The following is a 21,309-nucleotide window of genomic DNA, read 5'->3' on the forward strand; positions in this document are numbered from 1 at the left end:
GCACTGTGCCTGCAGAATTAGACCATGGCTTTCTCACTGTATGAGTTTTAGTGAAAGGAAAGGGGAAGACCACAAAGGTAACACAACTTCAGACCTTTCTTTTTTTGTTGCCAATTTTGACTACGGTGGCTTGCCTGTGTGTAGATTAGGCTGGGAGGTCATAACGGCCTTTCCCCCCCCTCCTCAGCCCTGCTGTCACGGTGGGATTGTGGTACTTGAACAAGCGTGCCCAGCTATCTATTTACAGTGGCAAGCAGCAGCCATATTTGGCCTTCAGTTGTTTCTCGCTGACCTCTGCATTAGAGTTTAAACTGAAATAATGCTGAGTACTGTAATGTTTTTCTGTTATTTTCATGTATTTTGATGACTTAAAAATCTTGTTTTTTATAATTCATTGTTTTAATTCCAAGCTCCCGTTTAGTTTCTCCTACTTACCATCTTGAATGCTGCACTCTTTTCTATCGGTAGCATTCTTTCTAGTCTCTCTGGGAGCCTCCTATATCTTTCCTGCCTTGCTATTGAGACTCCTCCTCTTACTCTTCCTGAGTTTCAGGAGATGAGGATGGTAACTGTGGGCTTGCTGGATATTCAAGCATAGCCTTTCATCAGTGGTGCTTGAGGAAGATGTGTTAAAGGATGTGGGACTTGATGTCATTCACCAAAGGCTGAATGGAAATTAACTGTTAGAAAGAAGAGTATTTCAGGAAATCTTTGATGAGGGGAAAGTCACATACTGCATCCCTCTCCTGTTTCATTCCTGAAATAGTGACTCCTCGCGATGGACTAGTCCTTTGTAGGATCATCTTGTGGAACAAAGTACTAAAGGTGTGACTTGGTTCTTGGAAATCTGTCTTATTTCATTTCCGCTCAGTAAGGTAAGGTGGGGCTCAGAGCAGAACTCCCCTAGGAAGACATTGAGGCCCATAGTCTACGTCCACTTTGCTCTAGGCATCCTGACCAGTGGGATTCACTTTTCTTCCCTTTTTTCCTTTCCATTTCTTTTTCTCTTTTTCTTTTTAAACAAATCATTGCTATGCATCACTGGCTGGTCAGATACTGACTGTGTAGTCCAGCCTGTCCTTAAGTTCGTGGCTGTCTCTTGGCCTTAGGCTTTTGACTATTAGAGTGACTGGCATGTGCCCCCAGGTCCAGCCTGGTTGTTCATCTTAATGACTATTTGATATGGGATAGAGCAAATGTTCTTCCTTTTCTCACACTCAGTCACCTCAAGTCACTGCAATGTGTGTGGATTTCTCCAGGGTCTGTAATTTAGTTGAAATCTGACACTGTTCACCTGGAGGTGACATTCGATTCAAAGACTGAGCATTCAGTCCCACAGGGTCATGTCTGCTTTGATGCCCTCGGGGCTCTAGAGCACAGGGCTGGTCAGGATAAGGGGAGCCATGTAGTTCTGGAGCTCCCTCGGCCTGGAGTGCTGCTGCTCTCTAGGGCGCTGTGGACTGCAGAGGCCCAGCCCACATCAGGTTTACATTTACATTCACTCACTCGTTCAGAACAGCAGATTCGCTCATTTCAATAAAGCAGTTCTAAACCCTTAACAAAAGCAAGAACAGAAGCAAGAAAAGGGAATTTGTAAGTCTGTATGTTTACATAGGTTCATAACACATAAGGAGGGCTCTGGGTAAGCCTACTACCTAGAGCTCGATGTGTGCGCATGTGATACAAGGACAGATGCAAGCTGGGTCCTTCCCTGAGACTTTCTCCTCTCTCTTCAGTAGCCCTCACGGCGCTGGCCTGGGTTGTGCAGAGGACTGTTTTCTCTGGTCAGATGGCCTCTGTTTTCCTGTCTTCCTTTCATTCTTAATCTCGGATGCTTTCCTGAGAAAGAGATGGGAAGAGAGACAGAGACACAGACAGACAGACAGACAGACAGACAGACAGAGTTTCTACGTATTCCAAGATGGCCTGGAACTCATTGTATGTGTAGTGACTTTCTGTCCTTCCTTAGTCTCCTGTGTGTTTACTTATTATAATTGTGCATTTTTGTAAATGAGTGATCTTGAATGTTTTAAAATAAAAATTTAAAAGTCTATGCAAGGATAGAAATTTTCAAAACAAACCAATCTGTGAGGACAAAAACAATTGCATGATGTTAATATTCACCAGAAATAATATGTACATAGAAATAAGACCAATCTAAGTGAAAGAATTAGCTTCAAGATGTAAAAAAATATATCTTGAATCCTTCTCCCTTCCTCAAAACCATGTAGGTAATATATGCTCTGAATACCAAAAACGATGAACACGAGTCTGCAATTCAGGCCCTCAAAGATGATCACGAAGAAGAAATCCAACAAATTCTTGCAGAAACAAGAGAAAAAATACTGCTCTATAAAAGCAAGGTAACAGAAGAGGTAGACCTTAGGAGAAAGATTCAAGTTCTGGAAGCGTCTTTGGAAGACCATGTGAAGATGAAGCAGCAAGCTCTGACAGAGTTTGAAGCCTTTAAGCACAGAGTTGCGGACATGCAGCTTTGTGCAGAGGCCCAGCATGTCCAGCGCATAGTAACCATGTCGCGGGAGGTCGAAGAGATTAGAAGGAAGTTTGAAGAGAGGTTGCGGAGCTTCGGACAGCTCCAAGTACAGTTTGAGAAAGACAAACGGTTGGCCCTGGAAGATTTGAGAACCACCCACAGACGGGAAGTCCAAGAGCTGTTGAAGTCGCAGCAGGACCACAGTGCTTCGGTGAACAAGGGGCAGGAGAAGGCAGAGGAGCTACACAGAATGGAGGTGGAGGCCTTGAACAGCACCCTGGAAGAGCTGCGACTTGAAAAGAAGAAGCTCATCGAGGAATATGAAGGCAGGCTGAACAAAGCCCAGGTATTTTACGAGCGTGAGCTGGATAACTTGAAAAGGTCACAGCTCTTCACAGCGGAAAGCCTGCAGGCTAGCAGGGACAAGGAGGCCGAGCTTCGCAAAGAGTTCCAGGGACAAGAAGCTGTTCTGCGGAAAACCATAGGAAAATTGAAGACTGAGTTGCAGATGGTGCAGGATGAAGCCAGCAGTCTGCTTGACAAATGCCAAAAGCTGCAGGTGGCCCTGACCGCGGCAGAGAGCAATGTACAGGTGAGTGGGCATGGGTTGGTTAGTCTTTTCTTTCTTTACACATGTTTGGTGTGTGTGCGTGTGAGTGCGTGCGCATGTGTGCGTGTGTGTGTGTGTGTGTGTGTATAAACCCAATGTTGATACTGGGTGTTTTCTCAGATTGCTTTCCACCTTCTGTGTTGAGGCAGAGCCTTTGCTGCACCAGAGGACTCCATTGGCCTTTTCAGATACCAGGCTAGTCAGCTTGCGCCGGGGTTTCCTGGCCTCTGCCTCCCTGGCTCCGGCACTGCAAGGGGCCATCATGCTCACCTGGCTCTAGCTGGGTTCTGGGAAATCTGAACCCTGGCCAAACATTTGGATATTAGACACTTTACCCATACCCACTGAGCAATCTACACACACAGGCATGCGCACACACACTTTTAAAAACTTCATTTTGGATTTATTTATTTTAGTTTACGTATTTGGGTGTTTTACTTGCATTTATCTGTTAATGGATGGTTGTAAGCCACCATGTGGATGCTGGGGACCAAACCCGAGTTCTCAGCAAGAGCAGCAAATGGTCTTAACTGCTAAGGCATTGCTCATCCTTACCCACTTTTTCTTATGTATTGCTTTGTTGACTTGGAGGGCAGCCTGGCTGGCTTTAGAATCAGCTGTTTATATTCATACCACTTTATTACACCTCCAACCCATTTTTTGTCTTTGCCCTTGTGCAGAAAAAAAAATGTAGAAGGGGACATTTTTATTACCTTTACCTACTATTAATTTGGACATCAAGCACCCAAAAAATAAGTTTAAACCTTGTTATACTATGAATAGGTCTCATTTAAACAGCTTCCTAGTATTTCTATTAGAGTTATAATATCAAGCTTAGGGGTTGATTGTGTTCTTCTTTTTCTCTTCAGTAAGGATGGTCTGTCTCCTTATTTGGGGTATTTAGACACCAAACCAAAAAAAAAAATGCTTTTGGTGGTGTGCATCTTTAATCCCAGCACTCAGGAGGCAGAGCCAGGCAGATCTTTGAGTTTGAGGTCAGTCTGGTCTATCAAGTGAGTTCCAGGACAGCCAGGGCTACACAGAGAAACCCTGTCTCAAAAAACAAGCAACCAAACAAAAAGTAGAATTTAATAAGAGTTAGTCCACATGTGGAAAAGATGCCAAAAGCTTCTACGAGCTTTGTCATGCTGGCACAGAAAGCTTCCTGGCTATGCTAATATCTGCAGAGCATTAGAATTCATTAGGCAGGGTAGAAATAGACTTCCCTAATTGGGTCTTATGACTTCAAATGTCAGGTTGTTACCTCATCTAACAGAGTTCAAACTAAGTAGTCCTAGTTCCGCAGACCTCTCCAGTAAGAGAAAGGTGTTGCTTGCAATTTAAATAAATTATTTAGCTTAGTGTCATGCTTGCATTTTGATTATGACTATTTGATCTTTCTTAGGTTCTTCAAAAACAGCTTGATGATGCCAAGGAGGGAGAAATGGCCTTGTTGAACAAGCACAAGGAAGTGGAAAGTGAGCTAGCAGCTGCCCAGGAGCGTTTACAACAGCAAGCGTCAGACCTTGTCCTCAAAGCTAGTAAGTCCACCCATAGCTCGGTGCGGTGCTCAGCTAAAACCCACTCTTTGCTGCTCATCCAAACAGTATCTGAGCAAAGTGCTTCTAATTTCATATTTATCATCTCTTCTGATGTTTTAAAATGGTTTCTATTGTTTTTATTTTAAAATAATATCTAGCATTTTCTTGAATAATTATAACAATGAAATAACGAAATCATCAACAGTTGTGGGGCACAGCCCCCCCACTCCCAGCAGCCTACAGAAAGTAGTCCTTTCAGGACTACACTGAAGTTAAGCCAGCGCAGAAAGGGTTTTCAGGACAAGCCAGCTTGAAGCAGTATTGTTTGCCTGAAGAAATATTTTTTTTATTGATTTTATTGAGCTATACATTTTTCTCTGCTCCCCTCCCTTTTTCTCTTCCCCCTTCAACCCTCCCCCAAGGTCCCCATGCTCCCAGTTTACTCAGGAGATCTTGTCTTTTTCTCTCTTAGGGTCCTCATTGTTGTCTAGGTTCTCTGGGATTGTGATTTGTAGGCTGGTTTTCTTTGCTTTATGTCTAAAAGCCACTTATGAGTGAGTACAAGTGATAATTGCCTTTCTGGGTCTGAGTAATCCCACTCAATATGATGTTTTCTAGCTCCATCCAGAAATAATATGATGTTGTTATTTTTTCCTGCTGTGTAGTACTCCATTGTGTAAATGTATCCATTCTTTGGTCGAGGGGCATTTAGGTTGTTCATTGCAGCATTATTTGCCTGAAGAGATTTTTAACATAGATTTAAACCCAGGGTCAACAAAAAAGAGGTGATCCCTGAACAAATAAGACACACCCACATGTGGGTGTGGCCTTGCAGCCTTCTCAAGGGAGAGCTGCACCTGGCTGTCTTCCCTGTAGCCTTGCTTATGATATTAGTGCATTTCCAGTTGCCATCTTTAGAGCTGTCAGGGAATCCGAGCTTAAAAGGGGGCTTCTGGAGTGTTCCAATCCAGGATTTTTGTCACCGTGTCATCCCCAAATCACATGAACTGTCAACAAAAGTTGATAGACTAGTTTGTGAGATTCCCAGAAAATATTGGAAGGCAGAAGAGCAAATTCAAAGTTAGGTATGCTCAAGCCCTAAGCAAGGTTCATTGCTGTTTTTCCTTTCTTATTTGGGAATATCTTCATGTCAGAGGAGCAGTGTTTCTGTGTAAGCAGTGCTTTCAGCGCGTGTTGACTGCTGGGATGCTTAGGTTTCTGTTGGTGAGAGACCGCGCCTAAGCTTTGGACATGGTGGCTCCCTTTCCTTCCCGCTTCCCCTTCTCATCCCCTGTCTTTCAAGCCTGCCCCTCAGGATGTCTCAGAGTTTTTGGTTTTAGGAGTATATTTTTAGAGAATACACTCCAAAAAAACCGAGCAATTTATTCTCTTCTATTCTCCTCTCTCCTTCCCTCTGTCTGTCTGTCTGTCTGTCTGTCTGACTCTAGAAGAATTGTATGTAGGGAACAAAGGTGATTTCACACTGGACAGCCGAGTCACCCATCTGATGTGGCCAGTGTTCTTCACTCTGAAGCTCTCAGCAGGAAGGCGCCAGTCCAGGTCGTCTGAGGTTGCCTTTTGTCAAAATGGACTGTGTATCCAGTGAAGCTGTCTCAGGATCCCCTTTCCTTTTGATTGGCTCACTGGTGACTTTTCTTGTCCATAAAGTAATCATTTTTAATGACCTTCGGTTTGTATCAGAATCAATGAGGCAGTTTTTGAGCCCACAGATGCTGTGCTTACCTCAGGCCTTCCCACTCTCTGGACTGCCGTACTCTCATTCTGGCTGTTTGTCCAGGGTTCTTTGGAAATCTCTGTTTAGATAATACTTTCTATGAGAATCTGTTCCACACTCTGGATTTCACATCTTCCTTTACCCATGCCTTTCCCTAACCCATTTTTAAATAGAGTATCTTCTAGTTATTCTTCCAGTTTCAAATATGTAAACGTGTCTTGATCATATCCAGCCCTTCCACTCCCCCAACCCAGTTTTACTGTCATTTGTTTTATTTTTTTGTAAATTTGTTGTCCTCTATAAAATGAATTCAATTGAAATGCCACTGCTGCCTGCCACCTTTGTTCCAGAGAGAGAGAGAGAGAGAGAGAGAGAGAGATTGATGGTGGGGTGGAGTGTGGGAGAGAATCTAGAAGACTCCTTGTCATTTCATGGTGTTACTGCATCCTCTCTTTTCTTGGTTACTCCCAGGAGACTTTCCATGAGCTTCTGAGTTCTCCTACCTCAGCTTGTTTAGCTTGCATTCTTCTCATTTTGTTAAAAGTGAAATGTTGCCAGGGAGCAGCGTTAGGGGGGTAAAAATGGACTTTCTATTTTAAAGGATTATAATTGCTAAGACTGTCCCATGGTGAACATTTCCCCTTTGTACAGCAAGGAAGCCAAAGCGAAACTTGTGACCCATTCAGGTGTGAAGTATGGTTGTGCCATTAAAGACACAGTTTCATGTCGATGTCTTAAAAATTAAGGAGATTTTCTTTGTGGGGGGCGGTTTCTAGGCCATATTGGAATGCTTCGAGCAACTCAGATGACCCAGGAAGTTACAATTAAAGATTTAGAGTCAGAAAAATCGAGAGCCAACGAGAGATTATGTCAGCTTGAAGAGGAAAGAGCTTTTCTGCAAAGCAGAACACAGAGTCTGGATGAAGAACAGAAGCAGCAGGTGCTGGAGCTGGAGAAGGTATTGTGATGGGTGCCCGGGGACAGGAAGGGACGTTCAGATGCCACTCCCGCGACACGGGAGCCATATGCTTCTAGTCTAGTGTGTGTCGCTTTGTTTTCGAGGAACGAGGTTAAAGAGAGGCCACACAGTATTATGTATGTATTCCGGATACTTAGGTAATAATCTAGTTTATAAAAGTCTAGGAATTTCAATTTATTTTAGGCCAGAAACTGAGTTAACTCTTATTGCATTTGGATTTATATTTTATTAAATATCATATTAAACATACTTTTTAAATAAGTGATGTATGTTATTGCATACACTCCTCAGAAACTGGTTTCTTTTCTTCCTCTCCCTTCCCCTACAGCTACTTCCTTTCTTTCTTTCTGGTTTGGGTTTCTGTTTTTTGAACTAGGAATGAACCTCAGGGTCTTATATGTGTCAGGAAAGTGCTTTGCATCTGAACTCTCTTCCCAAGCTTGTTTCACTTTTTATTTTGAAACAGGGTCACTTTAAGTCTCACTAAAGCTGGTGAACTGTGATCCTCTGTGTAAATAAAAATGAGAGAGCATGTCATTACCAGCTCTGTATTTCTCTTCCCCAATTGAATTGATTTATATTCTCATATTCTCTGTCTCCATCTCTGTCTCCATCTCTCTCTCACTCTCTCTCTCTCTCACACACACACACACACACACTTTTCTACCCACCTAGGCTGTACCTTTTTCCTGTGTTCTCTAACAACATAAAATAGCCGCCCTTTGGTAGAACTCATAAAACTGTTGCCACTGTCTCTTTACTTCATTCCTCACTGAATTGTGATAGGTTGAAAGGTACATAGTTGACACGCCAATTGTACTGAATGATATTATTTGAGTAGTTAGTAGGTAAGCTTTTTATGTACTGCACACAAACCTTTCTTTTAAGTTTGCCATTATCCAAGTCCACATTTGTTGCTGATACAGCAACAGTTCTTTTATTTCTTGATTTAATATATTTTATTTTGCATCAGCTGCCTTGTCCCCCTCTGAGGAAACCAATTGTAAGGTTTCAAAGTCTAGATCCCAAAGCAGTTAGTTCATTCCAGTTCACATATGTCTAAGGTGTTCAGACATCGATAGCACTGATGAACAAAGGAGGTGCCGCTTCTTAATCTTTTTTTGTTTTCATTCAAGAAAGTAAATGAAGCAAAGAGAAGTCAGCAAGAATATTATGAAATGGAGCTTAAAAACCTGCAAAATAGATTGGAAGGCGAGGTGGCCCAGCTGAACGAAGCGCACTCGAAGACTTTAGAGGAGCTAGCCTGGAAGCACCACATGGCCATAGAGGCTGTGCACAGCAATGCCAGCCGAGATAAGAAAAAGCTGCAAATGGTGAGTGCAAGCCAGCGGGAGTCCCGGCTCCTGTCTTGTCACCATGGCTCCAGCTGTGAAATCCACAAACGTGGAATTTCTTCCTGGCCCTCCTCTTGAGACAGGGCCTCACTGTGAAGCTCAGCCTGTCTCGTCCTCATCATTCTCCTGCCTCCACCTCCCAAGTACATGCCCCACCACACCTGGCTTGCACCACACCTGGCTTGCATTAAGTTCTCGGTGGGGGCATGGTTTGTTAGCACAGACAACTTTATCTGAGCCATCACAGAACACTCTTTCTCCTGGGACTTTCTCATGAGATTACTATACCAATCAGGAAGCCTTAATTCACCTGCATAGATATTGCTGGTCATAGCTTCCTTGTCTGGGAACATTGTTCATGTATGTGTGTCTTTATTTTCCTTCCTTTCACTTTGTGAATGGTACTGCCAGTATTGCACAGTAGAAAACTGTGTGACACCCGGGCCTTGGCTATGGTGGCATGGACCCTAAGCTCACCTCTGGCACCTTCTGTGACAGAAGAGGCTGTGATGCGTCCTATAACGTTCCTGAAAAGATCCAGTGGGTGCAGATGCTGGGCTCTCAGACATGTCCTAGCTGTGGTGACCAGCAGTGTCGCTGGGATGGTTGTCACGTGCATGCATCGCAGTTATGCTTTACACGTATATCTTTGGTTCGTCCTTGTGACAGTTGATGGCTGCTGCACCCTGTCTACTGATCAGTGGGTGTACTCAGTCACAGATCTGTCGAATCATACTGCATTTAATACCCTCGTGCAGGAGTTTGTTAATAGGGGTGCTAACATTTTATAGGGTAGCACTTAATAGTTCACTAGTGATTTTCTGTGGTATATTCCTTGATACCAATGACTTAGAGCTTAGTGTCATTTTTATTATGAAGTATATACTATATTTAATAAGCCTAAATGATTTTTGCAAAATCATGAACCTGATTAAGTGGAATAGTTGAGACACAAATTCAGATTTAGATGTTTGCCCTTAATACCTCTTCATTTTGTGGCATAAGTACTGGAAGAAATATTTTAAGATGTAAAATTTAAAAATTTAAGTAAGATTTTCTGTTAGAATGTTGCTTCTTTCTGAACTAGTATGTGTGCATCTAAGCATAGACGAAAATTTCTCAAGACTGACTGCCATTCTCTCCGTGCCCACTCACACATCCCATCCTTCTGTGGTCCTGTGCTTGCTTACGGAGGCAGCTGTCACTGCTCAGGGTGCCACACTAATGCATGCAGTGGACAAGGCTGCTCGCCATTTCCTCCCTAGCCACTGTTTGTCATATTTATTTATGTGTTCATTTGTAATCGATGATGTCCTGCTTTCAGGTGTTATTTAAGCAAGCCCTACTTTGTCTTTACCTCATGACTCCCAGTCATCACCCAGTAAATTCTGATCTTTGAGCCACCTGCAAACTTGCCTCAGTCTACATATGCCTCTTTCACATGTATTTATTTCCATGTATTTATTTTTATTTTATGTCTAAGCATTTTCCCTGTACAAAAACTGTACACTATATTTGTGCAGTGACTGTTGAAGTCAAAGGACATTGAAGCCCCTGGAATTGGAATTCCAGAAGGTTATGAGCCATTGTGTGGGTGCTGGCAATCAAATTTGGGTTCACTGTAAGAGCAGTCAGTGCTCTTAACTGCTGAACCATCTCTCCAGCCCCCCACTTACAGTACTTAAAATATGTTTCACAATATGTTTGTCATCAGAAAGATGACTTGGACTTTCCAGTGTGTTAGCACATTCAAAAAGCTCTATATTGTATTGGAGGTTTCCTTCGGAAAACAACACACACACCTGCTCACCCCAGAATGGGAGCCTGTAACAGTCCAAAGTAACAATTACACCAACGTCCAAATTGTGGAAGTGATGAGTGATCATTGGGGTTCCTAGCAGGAGCTTAGATGAGGAGTAACAAGGAGCAGGAATGACTCAGAAGCAGCTGCATCTATAAAAAGCCCACCTCACCAAAGCTGCAGCGGTAGCAACACTCTGCACAGGCTGCCAGCAGCTGCACAGGTCTGAGACTCAGACCCACAGCTGGGCTGGCCAGAGCTCCTGCCCCAGCCACTTTTCCTGCTTCTGTGACGCTGGGGAGGAGCCTCTGAGAATCTCACAAGTGTTCCCTTCACCACACCTGTGACATTTTGCTTACCTCCTGAGGTCCCTGAGCTCCTGGAGAGAAAGTTTCTTTGTGAAGGGACTTAGCAGAGAACACTCTGGGTTGCCTTATCTGTACCACTTTCCCAAATAGTGTGTTTCTAGCCTGCTGCCCCCTTCCTGTGTTGCTACCCAGCTAACATACTAATTGTGTAAGGCCAAACCAGATTCTTCCAGAACTTTCTCTAACGTCAAAGTATTTTTTAAAAAAAGATTTAAGGGAAACAGGTCACGGCCTTGCTCAGCCATCATCCAAGAAGCGTCCCCCTGCAGCAGAAGGGAACAAACACAGAGACCCACAGCTGGGTGGTACGCAGAGAATGAGAGACCCTGGAACACTCAGCCCTAAATGGGATGTCTTCCTCAAATCCCTCCCCGCAGGGCTCAGGGAACCCTGCAGAAGAGTAGGCAGAAAATGTGTAAGAGCCAGAGTGATGGAGGAAGGTCATTGGCTAATAAAGAAACTGCCTTGGCCCATTTGATTGGCCAGCCTTTAGGTGGGTGGAGTAAACAGAATAGAATGCTGGGAAGAAGGGAAGTGAGCTCAGACGTCCTGCTGCTCCAGTCCAGGGCAGATGCGATGAAACTCCAACCCAGGATGGACGTAGGCTAGAATCTTCCTGGTAAGCGCACCTCGTGGTGCTACACACATAAATAGAAATGGGCCAAGCAGTGTTTATATGAATACAGTTTGTGTGTTGTTATTTTGGCGCATAAGCTAGCCAGGCGGCCAGGAGCTGGGCGGTAGGAACGCAGCCCGCAGCTCCTTCTACACCAGAGGGGATGGGAGATACCAGTGTGAGGGATAGACTGTGAGGAGACCTTCTATGTCAGCATGGTCAGACTTTGTAGGTATGAACTCACAGAGCCTGAGGCAGCACCCTCAGTGCCCCCAGGGCCCTGCACCAGGTCCCCTGCTGTGCATTGCAGCTTCCAGTTTAGTGTTTTTATGGGACCCCTGAATGCCAACAGTGGATCTCTTGAGTTCTTTTCCTTCTGTTTATTTTGTCCAATTCTGACCTGTTTTTGTTATCTTATTGTATTTTATTAGAAGTCTGTTTTTTTTTTTCTAATGAGAGACAAAGAGTGGATCTTGATGGGAGGGGTTGGGAGGAGTAGAGAAAAGGGAAAAACTATTTTCAATAAAAGAAAAAAATGTAAGCTCCTTATATTAAGGAGCGTAGTGACTAATATATTTATGAAAGTGAAAAATATTGTTTCGCTAAGATGACCTCTCTGTTTCTTATTTATTGCAAAAGGATTACATTTCCTACTGTAACTATAGTTCACCATCTTAATGAAAGTGCAGGGACAACCTGTGTGGAAATGGTGACATAGCACCGGGACTGCCCTCCTCAGACAGGGTATCCCTTGGCTGCCCCAGGACCTGGGCTTTCAGAAGGGTCTCATCTTCCCCCAAGATGAGGAAAGTGTATGTTTGTGAAAACGCAGACCACCTGCCTCCCTCCCAGAACTCTGGAAGAGGGTGCCCTCTTGAGAAGGACCTGGGCTCCAAGGCTCCCAGGAGACTCCCTCCAGACTTTGTTTCCTTCTGTTCTCACGGCTTGCTAGAGGAGGTTAGCATGTCCTGTGTGCAGGGCCCTGGAAAGCCAGTGCCTCTAGCCCTGGAGACTCTTCTTGTACACTTTTCCCTCAGTAGATTGGGATTTAAGTATTTTCACCATAATGAGCCATGGCTATGTTGTATACCAACGCTGTGGCTGCTCCTAGAATACCCTCCAACTTCAGTTTCTCATGGAGGTCCCTAACAACCCTACCCCAACCTTCCTACTGTACACAGCAGAAGCAACGCTCTAACCAGACTGTGTGTGGATACGCACCTCCGCTGTGTTTAGATATTCCTTTCCTCTGCCCAGAATGCTTGGTTCCCCTCTACTCTGCCATTATTTTTAACTGGTATGCTTTTCAAACTCTACTTAGCGTCAAGTCCAAAGGAAACTCCATCCCCCAAACTCCAAAAGGCAGTTCATGTATCCAGAAATGATGTCAGCCTGGACTAAAGAGGATTTCTAGAAAAAACTAGAAAAGCTAGCATTCCTTGGGAACTTGTAAAACTGCTTCCCCTCTTCCAAGGGAGTCATTTCCCTTACCTCCGGCAGCAGGGGCATATGGCTACCTGTGGTGCCTACAGCAGCATAGCAAAGCTCCCTCTGGCCTCCAGGCTCCTTCCGTATCCCATGCACATATTAAACGTTTCAAAATCCAAGCTAGCGTCCTAGCCCATTTCCCTTCCTCCCCTCCCCTTAACTCCCGCGAGCTCATGGGATTCCCTCCTCCCAGCTACTCATCCCTTATAACCCGCTGTTCCTGCAGACCGCTCTTGCAGGCGTGTTTGCTCCCCCTGCGGTGTGCCTGCTTCTCTCACTGTGTTTTCTCTGTTCTCTGCCCACTGCTCCCCCTCCCTCCTGCAGACAGCCCTGGCCATGTCCAGCAGCTGGCCATGTTCAGCCTACTTCTTTCTCTCTCTGCCCTGGACTTTTTCCAGATGCCTCTGGCTGTTTTCTCTCTTATATCTAAAATAAAAACCTTACCCTTACACACACTATGGAGTGGTCATGGTGTCAGTTTATACACTTAGGAATTACTTTCTCTCTAAAGTTTCCCCTTCAAAGTTTATCCATTCCCTGCCTAGATAAGGCCCTCCCCCTTTCTGTGCCTAATTTTGAGGAGTAAGTGGTTCCTTATTTGGTGCTGTGTGTCATTAAGACAGGCTTCATACCACATCTTGTCTGTGGGGCCCAGGTGTTAAGTAGCATGCCCAGAAAAGAGAGACGTTCTTTAGCAGATATCAATTGTAAATGATTTTATAATCCAGTTATATTCGTTTTGTTCTTGTTAATTCTCAACTACATTCCACTGTGAAATCCTGAAATGTTATAGAAATTTTTGTATTTTAATATAAAAGAATGAAAATTCAGGAGAATATTTGCTTTATCATGCCAAATTATCATTTCTATCATGCTTTTCTGGTTTTCTAAGAAAACTTAGCCAGCCAGTAACACTCTCGTGATTAAGAGCATTGTCAAATGGCTATATCAGAATGATTTGATATACTCCATTTAATATTAAATGGTATTACAGTTAACTGTGATTTTTTTTAAAGTGGAGAGATAATTTGAAAATTAAAATGTTAATATAATCATTTATTTCTTGGAATCTTAAGGTATATAGTTCTTCAATCTTACTAAGTTTTAATTTTTTTGTCTTTCTTAGGAATTGGAGGAACAATACAAAAAGGAGAAACTGAGTCTGGAAGAGGATAAAAATCAACTTCAACTAGAGCTAGAAAATCTAAAGCAAGTGCTGGAAGACAAGCTGACCTCAGCCAATCAGGAGGCAAGCGCTCTTTAGGCCTATCGCCAGCATTACACGTAGCTTTGTAGTGACTTAATCTGGTGTCAGGATAGGTAGGTGAGCAGAACTGTTCAGAGGTCTTGAATCGGTGCTAAATTTTCAGAACACTGTATTTATGTCCCATTAGGTAAACATTTACTATCAAAACCTGAAACGGCAGGGGTTTGTGGAGGAATACAAAGCCTTGGAGACTGCACCTCCCCTGGTGGAATGGGAGCAACCGTTAGGAGTGTAGATTTCTCTACACTGCACCTCATTTTATAAAGAAAGAAACTTTGTAAGGTCCAGATCCTGACTTCTAAAACAAACTGTTGAATCTATATGAAAATATTATTTAGCCTGAGAAAGAAAAGTCTAAGGATAGAATATTAAAAAATGCCAGAAGTAAAAAAAAAAAAACCAAAACCTGTAAGTAAATGTATATGTAAAGACGTTTATAAATCATGGCTTTAGCTCCTCCTCTGTCTCCATCGAGGCAATTGCTAAATGCTTCCCTAATATTTACCTTTCTCTTTCCAGTTCATCCCTCTGTGGCAACTTGGCTGAGCTTCCTCTAGTTCTCTAACTGGATTCTTGTCTTTGCCCCTCTCATTTGCCAGCTTTTCCCTCCTCAGTGATCTCATCGCTCCCCACAGCCCTCTCCTGCCCTGTTCTATTACACTGAATCCACCGGCAGAAACCACACAGACGGCACAAGCGCTGGAGTTTGCTCTCTGCATCCTTGGATTGTTTTTAAATGTTTATCCAGGGAAAATAAAGCCAACTGCCTTGGAGATGATAGAGGCTGTGGTAGATACTGATGGCAGCCCAGCCTGTCTTCGGTTGTCCTAGCTAATCCGCACGGGCTTCATGGATGCACTTTCTCAGCAGAATCCACACAGTTACCTACCTGTACTCATTAGAAGACACTTCAGTGACCATCTGTTTCTCGTGCAGGCTCTGTGGGCTTCCTCTCTCCATTCTAAATGACTTGTCTTAGCATTTTCCCAGTCTGTATTCTGAAACTTCTCTGAGAAGAGCTGCAGTGCATATCTAACTCACTTTTCTTGGCTACATTTTCAACTATGTTTCAGTATCCTGGCGATGCTTTGGCCCAGGGTATTATGCTCCCTGAGAATTTTCTTGGCCTGGTGCTCCTTTTGCTTCTGCTTCCCCTTCAGACCGACATCCTTTCTCCTGTCCTGCTGACTCAGATCTCCAGGGATAGATTCCCAGTCTGCTTCCTGAACTTAAAATGAAGGATAGTCACATTTCCCAATTAACCAAGGTTTTTATAAAACTCATTCACAAATCATTAGTGAAAACAGATTATAACCTCATTATTATGCATATGAATGTATTAATGGGGGAAAATGAAACATTGGACATATTATGAATATTCTAATATAAATAAGTATATAAAATCATAAGGAGTGATTCTTTGGGATTTTTGCACCTATCCATTAGTGACTCTGAATGTCATACATTGCAATGATATTAGGAGCTCAATCTCACTTCTCTAAGTCATGCCTCATGTGTCCCTGTGTCCTGAGTGTTAGTGCACCTCTATGTGGGCCACAGCAGGACCGGCTTGCTTTTTCAGTTAAAGACAAAACTTCTGTCTCTAGAAAACATTCCATATGTAAAAGAGAAAGGAAGGAAGGTGTAACTGGTTGATAAATTGCACAGATTCTTGTCTTTATCACCTTTAGAGTGTTTACAAAACAGTAAGGAAAACAGTTTTTGTTTTTATAAACAAAAGAGAAATAAAAACAAATGTAAATTTAAGAACTAGGAATCCATAAACTGCCACTCCATGAGCATAAAATTAACTGTGATAAAAATTGAGGCCATGCAGTGTTGCTGAGTGTAGAGAGAGATAAACACCCGGAAGCTGCCAAGGGCGATATGAAATCACATAATATTTCTGGAAAGGGCTTAGCAGCCTGTGTGAGAGCCTCAGATGGACATGCCTGTTGACAGCAGCTTCAGTTTTGGGTTTGTCATATAAGCAAATAATGAAGGATTATTGAGAAAATGTCAACACTGTTTATAGGAGAAATTCAGAAATAGGTTAAATTTCCGCAGAACTCTTGTTTTCCTAAAAGAAAGGAAGTCTTTTTCTAACTCACATAGCATCATCTGCATCTCCTCATGTTCTGGAGCTGTTTGCACCCCTGTGGGAATTGCCAGTTTCTGCATGAAGGCACCACATGACCTACTGGTGGCCTGGCAATAATAGTACAAGGTCAGGAAAAGGCTGAGATACTGGTTTCCTTACAGGTTAAATGCTTACATACTGAGATGGTAAAGATTCTTTACCCCTTGATCAGTAAGTATATATGAAGTCTTTTAGTAGCGAATCATTCATTCTTTTGGAAAACGTTGGAAGGTTGGTTGAGGACAAGGAGCTGTTACACAGTGTGATCTTACACAGTGTGATCTTACACACTGTGATTGTACTGACAATTAGCGTGGTCCCTGCAGTGATGAGGGGTTTCACAAAATGAGGTGTTTATAAGTCTAGCTAGATGCATACTGCAAAAGGAAGAAAAGTGATTGACAGGGAATGAACAAGATGAAAACCTGAGGAAATATTATACAAATGCATGGGAATTTTCAAGATACTATAGGAATGCCAGTATAGATGTGGTACTATACTATATATATAATAACTACAGGATAGTATTGCTTACTATTTCCCAGACATTGATTTGTATTCTTCTCTCTTCTATCCTTAATACAAGCTAGGACAGTAGATTCTAGTCACTAAGTCACTGAGGAGTGATGGAATTTGTCTGTGTCACATACTTAAGTGGCTAAGATCAAAATTTCAGTCCAAGCGATATTATTTTAGCTCAGGACCACAGTACTTTACCCTTCAAACAAATACAAGGGAGAAAGATTACCAAGCTAACTGGAGAGTTAGGCAGCCTCTATGTCACAGAGGTCCTGTGAAATATTTTAAATATTAGCATGATGGAAGGCTGCTAGGAGATGCTAAGCACACATATGTGAGAACTTACTTCATGTCCATATTCATCATTTATAAAAGTTCACTGTGTACTTCCTAGGAGAAGGGATTGGAGAAGAGACCCTAGGGAGGCGGTATCTACCTTCTGTATTCCCTTAGGGGTCATAATAAGAAGAATCTAGGTTGTTCCCTCTCTCTTGCAAAGAGCCGAAGTTCCAATGCAAACCAACAGAAGGACAAAGGAAATATACCTACCCATGGGATTCAAAGGTCCTGGGATAATGTCAACTTCAAACACATTAGATTCTGAACTGAAATCGGTGACACTGAGACTGGGTTTCTTTGTCTCCTCTTGGATTTGCCTTCTTGGTGTTCTCCATTTTGACTTTATTCTTCAGTCATGTGTTCCCCTGGACAAGGTACAGCCGACAAAGGAGTTTCCCTAGGAGACCCGTTTTCCCTTTAACAGTCTAAGATCTCTATGAGTGATGTGTTCTTCCCCATAACTGCCCCTGAATCATTCCCAGTGGATAGAGAATGAGGCAACTGTATTGGGTGAGACTCTGATCAAGCTGATTATCTGGAGTTTGTCTGATTCCTTACCAATGGGGAAAGAGAGTAGATCTTCCACGTGCCAAAAGATTTTGACAGTGACAGACAACAGCTGTTTTTAAACATAACCTGTCCCTCAAATAATGAAAACCCAGAGATAGATATTGGGGTTCAAGCTGAAGATCAGAAAAGCAAAACAGCCGAACCATTGGAGAAGTCTTACCTCTATCAAGGCTGGGTGACTGCAGAGTGAGCCCTGAGCCTCTGTCTCCCCCGTTTTATATTCCCTCTAGTACTGGAATTAAAAGTGTATGATTCTCTAGTACTGGGATTAAAGGTGTGAGCCTCCACCACCTGGATCTGTTTCTGCATCGGTCTTGTGTCAAGGATGACCTTGAACTCACAGAGATTCATCTGCCTCTGTCTCCTAAATCCTAGGATTAAAGGTGTGTGGCACCATTGCCTGGCCTCTAGTGGCTTAGTTTTACCCTCTGATCTTCAGGCAAGCTTTATTTATTAAAACATAAGTAAAATCACTATAGTAACCCACTTGTATTAAACTCATAGAAAACAGTCAGCTATTCTTACTGTTTACTTGAAATTTTTATTTAATTACATTTAACTGTGCACAATTTAAAAGTTTTTGCTTATTTAAATATTTATTTCCTCTTTAATTAAATTATTTATTTCTTTAATAAACTTCCCTTTATCCTTCATGTACTACTTATAATATTATTCTTCATACATTTTTGAATGTTATATATTCATGTAGCACTTAACTGAGAACTTGCTGGATTGTGGAAGAATGTTTCCATGTTATTAAATTTGGTTATTATTTTCCTTTTAAATTTTTAAAAATTTATGTATATGTATATAAAATTTATATATGTATATGTATATGGGTGTCCTTCATGTATGTTTCTCTGTACCACGTGTGCCTGACACCTGGAAGGCAGAAGTGGATGAGGGTGTCAGGTAGCACCTTGAAACTGGTGTTACAGACAGTTGTGAGCCACCTAGTGGATGCTGGTAATTGACACTATAGCCTCGAACAGCACGTGCTTTTAACTGCTGAGCCATCTCTCCAGCCCTTTCTTTTAAAAAAGTTTTTAAGCCATTATCTTATCACAGTGCCCAAACTTGCTTTACCTCACTATGTAGCCTGGGATGGCCTTGATCCATACAGATACTGTAATTGTAAGCATAGCCCACCATGCCTGGCTCTGTTCTTTCCATATGGATTGTCCCTTATATATTTTCTAGTTACTATCTTTCTCTATATTATGTAGTTATTAACGTAATACCACAGAAATGGGGATTATTTCTCCTGGACTTAAGGCTAGACTTTCTGCAAAGTTCAGTGATATCACAGCTGTTACTACTAACTTTCTTACATTCATTTACCACCTCCATGCAGAATTATTGACAAGCCAGATCACACAAAAGGTTGAAAAGACACAGTATGAGATATAGAATACAGAATGTGGATATTAAAATAGTGGCCAGTAAAGTTTTAGACCACTGTAAGTAGATGCTATAAATGAGCATGTCATTAGCCTTTAAAAATCAGGAAAGAGGGTATATTTTTATGAAAATTTGTATTTTTAAAATGACTCAAAGCACCTAAAAAATTTACCAGACCAGTTATAACCACAAAAGAAAACAGTCCACCATGTGTCTAGACAGGCATTAGGTTCAGAGAATTTTTGAATTCTTTAGCTATGAATATATGATAGAACACAGAAAGGGGGGTCTTTTTAAATCATTTTACAAAGTTTCTGACCATTTAGAGACACTAACCAGGTAGCAGAATCGCTCACGCCTACCTCCAGACTCATTTAGCACATAGAGGCGCCTGCACAGAAAGAGCAGGAAGGTGTGTGCTGAGAAGAAAGCATGCCGCCGAGGAAGCTGAGGGGCAGTTTTTGTGTTTTTCTTTGAAAATGTTACGAATATTTTCCAGGAAAAATATGCATGTTTTTAAAGAAATCTTGTCCATTATTTTTACTTCATAGCATTTTCTTAAAGTATTTCATTCTTTGATTTTGGCTCATAATTAAAGAATTTGTGTCAACCTAGTCAACAAATTGTCCATTTTCTCTGGTTCCAACTCAAAAGTCTCTTTCCTAAGGTGACTTCTGTATGGACACACGAAGAACAATTGGTTCTCTAAGATATATTTAAGAGCTTGCCAATATTGACCCAAATGCATGAAGACTTGACTTGTGATATGTAGATGGTTAAATTTTAAAGAAAGCTTTGAAACAGTTTATTTTTTATCTTTGATGTAATCTTTATCTTGCATCAGTTCCTTTTATAGGAATTTTATTATCTGATATGACCAGGAATTTTCTTTAAACCAAGAGCACAAGGGAAGTTGTACCTATGTCCTTGCCTTATGGTCCTAGAAAGTAGAAACTGTAGTCATGAAGTCTTTTCAAAACAAAACAAAACAAAAAATGACAGATGGTAAAGATTATCATGGCTAAGTGGTTCTTCCAAATTCATGAAGAAGGGATCCCATTTAGTCAAGTCAAAAATAAGGAAAAACTCTTCAAACTGTGAGACTGGCACTGGTCTGCTGTTGTATGACTAATTAAAAATACTCTGTTCACTCATAGATTGGTCGCCTCCAAGATCTGGTAAGGAAAAGTGAACAAGGTCTTGGCTCAGCTGAAGGACTCATTGCTAGTCTTCAGGACTCCCAAGAGAGGCTTCAGAGTGAACTGGACCTGACAAAAGGCAGGCTAAAGGAGACCAAGGAGGCCCTATTAAATGTTGAGGTAATTGCTTATTTCTACTGTAATCTAAATGTCTAAATATGAAAATATATCTGGACTACTTTGCTTAAAGCCTATGTAAGCATCCTTGTATATAATTAGTATATTAGTTCCCAGGAACCCCACTAAAAAGTAACAAGTGCTGTGACTTGAGCCCAACTGAAATGGGTCATCTCTTTGTTCTAGAGCTGGAAACCTAAGATGAATTCTTTTGTCTCTAAGAGAGAACCTTTTCCTTTCTTGCAGCTTGTTGTAGCCCCAGAGAGTGTCCCACATTTAAGTAACATCATTTCTGTCTCTTCCTGTCTCCACATTATCATCTTATAAGTGTGCTAGTCATACTGGATTAAGGAAGGGCTCAGTTGCTCCCATGTGGACTCATTTCAAGCAAATAAAACTGCATGGGCACTCTTTCCAAATACGTTTGCATCCTGAGGCAGACAGAGTGTAAGGGCTGAGATTTCAGGGAAGTTTTTTATAGACACAGTTTAATCCAGGATAATTAGTGTGTGTAAGTTTTTTTCCTGGTTGAAGCTGGAGCTTTCAAGTATAGCAAACAAGAGTTCTCTGTGATTTACAGGTTGCGGAAGGCCCTGCCTTTCCCCTCTCTCTCTTGGGAAGTATAGCAGAGTTTCAGGACCTATAAAATAGGGCAGACACTAGATGAGGGTTTTTCATATCCTCCCTGTGTGATGATCTGGAGTGTGGGCTCCATAGTCAGGCGGGTCTGGTCTGTCCTGTGAATTCTGTGTTTACCATTTACTGTGTCA

The 21,309-nt window shown here is 42.1% G+C and overlaps 1 protein-coding gene across 7 annotated transcripts in view; it reads left to right on the forward strand.

Moving 5' to 3' along the window:
• The window catches only part of Fam184a (family with sequence similarity 184 member A), a 126,235-nt gene that overhangs the window by 60,694 nt on the left and 44,232 nt on the right, over window positions 1–21,309 (forward strand). For all 7 annotated transcript variants that reach the window (XM_057762564.1, XM_057762567.1, XM_057762568.1 and 4 more), the window contains exons 2-7: window positions 2,232–3,086; window positions 4,510–4,645; window positions 7,157–7,338; window positions 8,496–8,693; window positions 14,114–14,236; window positions 20,381–20,542. In XM_057762564.1, the coding sequence (XP_057618547.1) occupies window positions 2,232–3,086; window positions 4,510–4,645; window positions 7,157–7,338; window positions 8,496–8,693; window positions 14,114–14,236; window positions 20,381–20,542 (1,656 nt within the window). The remainder of the gene's footprint in view (window positions 1–2,231; window positions 3,087–4,509; window positions 4,646–7,156; window positions 7,339–8,495; window positions 8,694–14,113; window positions 14,237–20,380; window positions 20,543–21,309) is intronic.

Source organism: Chionomys nivalis, chromosome 2, assembly GCF_950005125.1.
Source record: "Chionomys nivalis chromosome 2, mChiNiv1.1, whole genome shotgun sequence".
NCBI lineage: Eukaryota > Metazoa > Chordata > Mammalia > Rodentia > Cricetidae > Chionomys > Chionomys nivalis.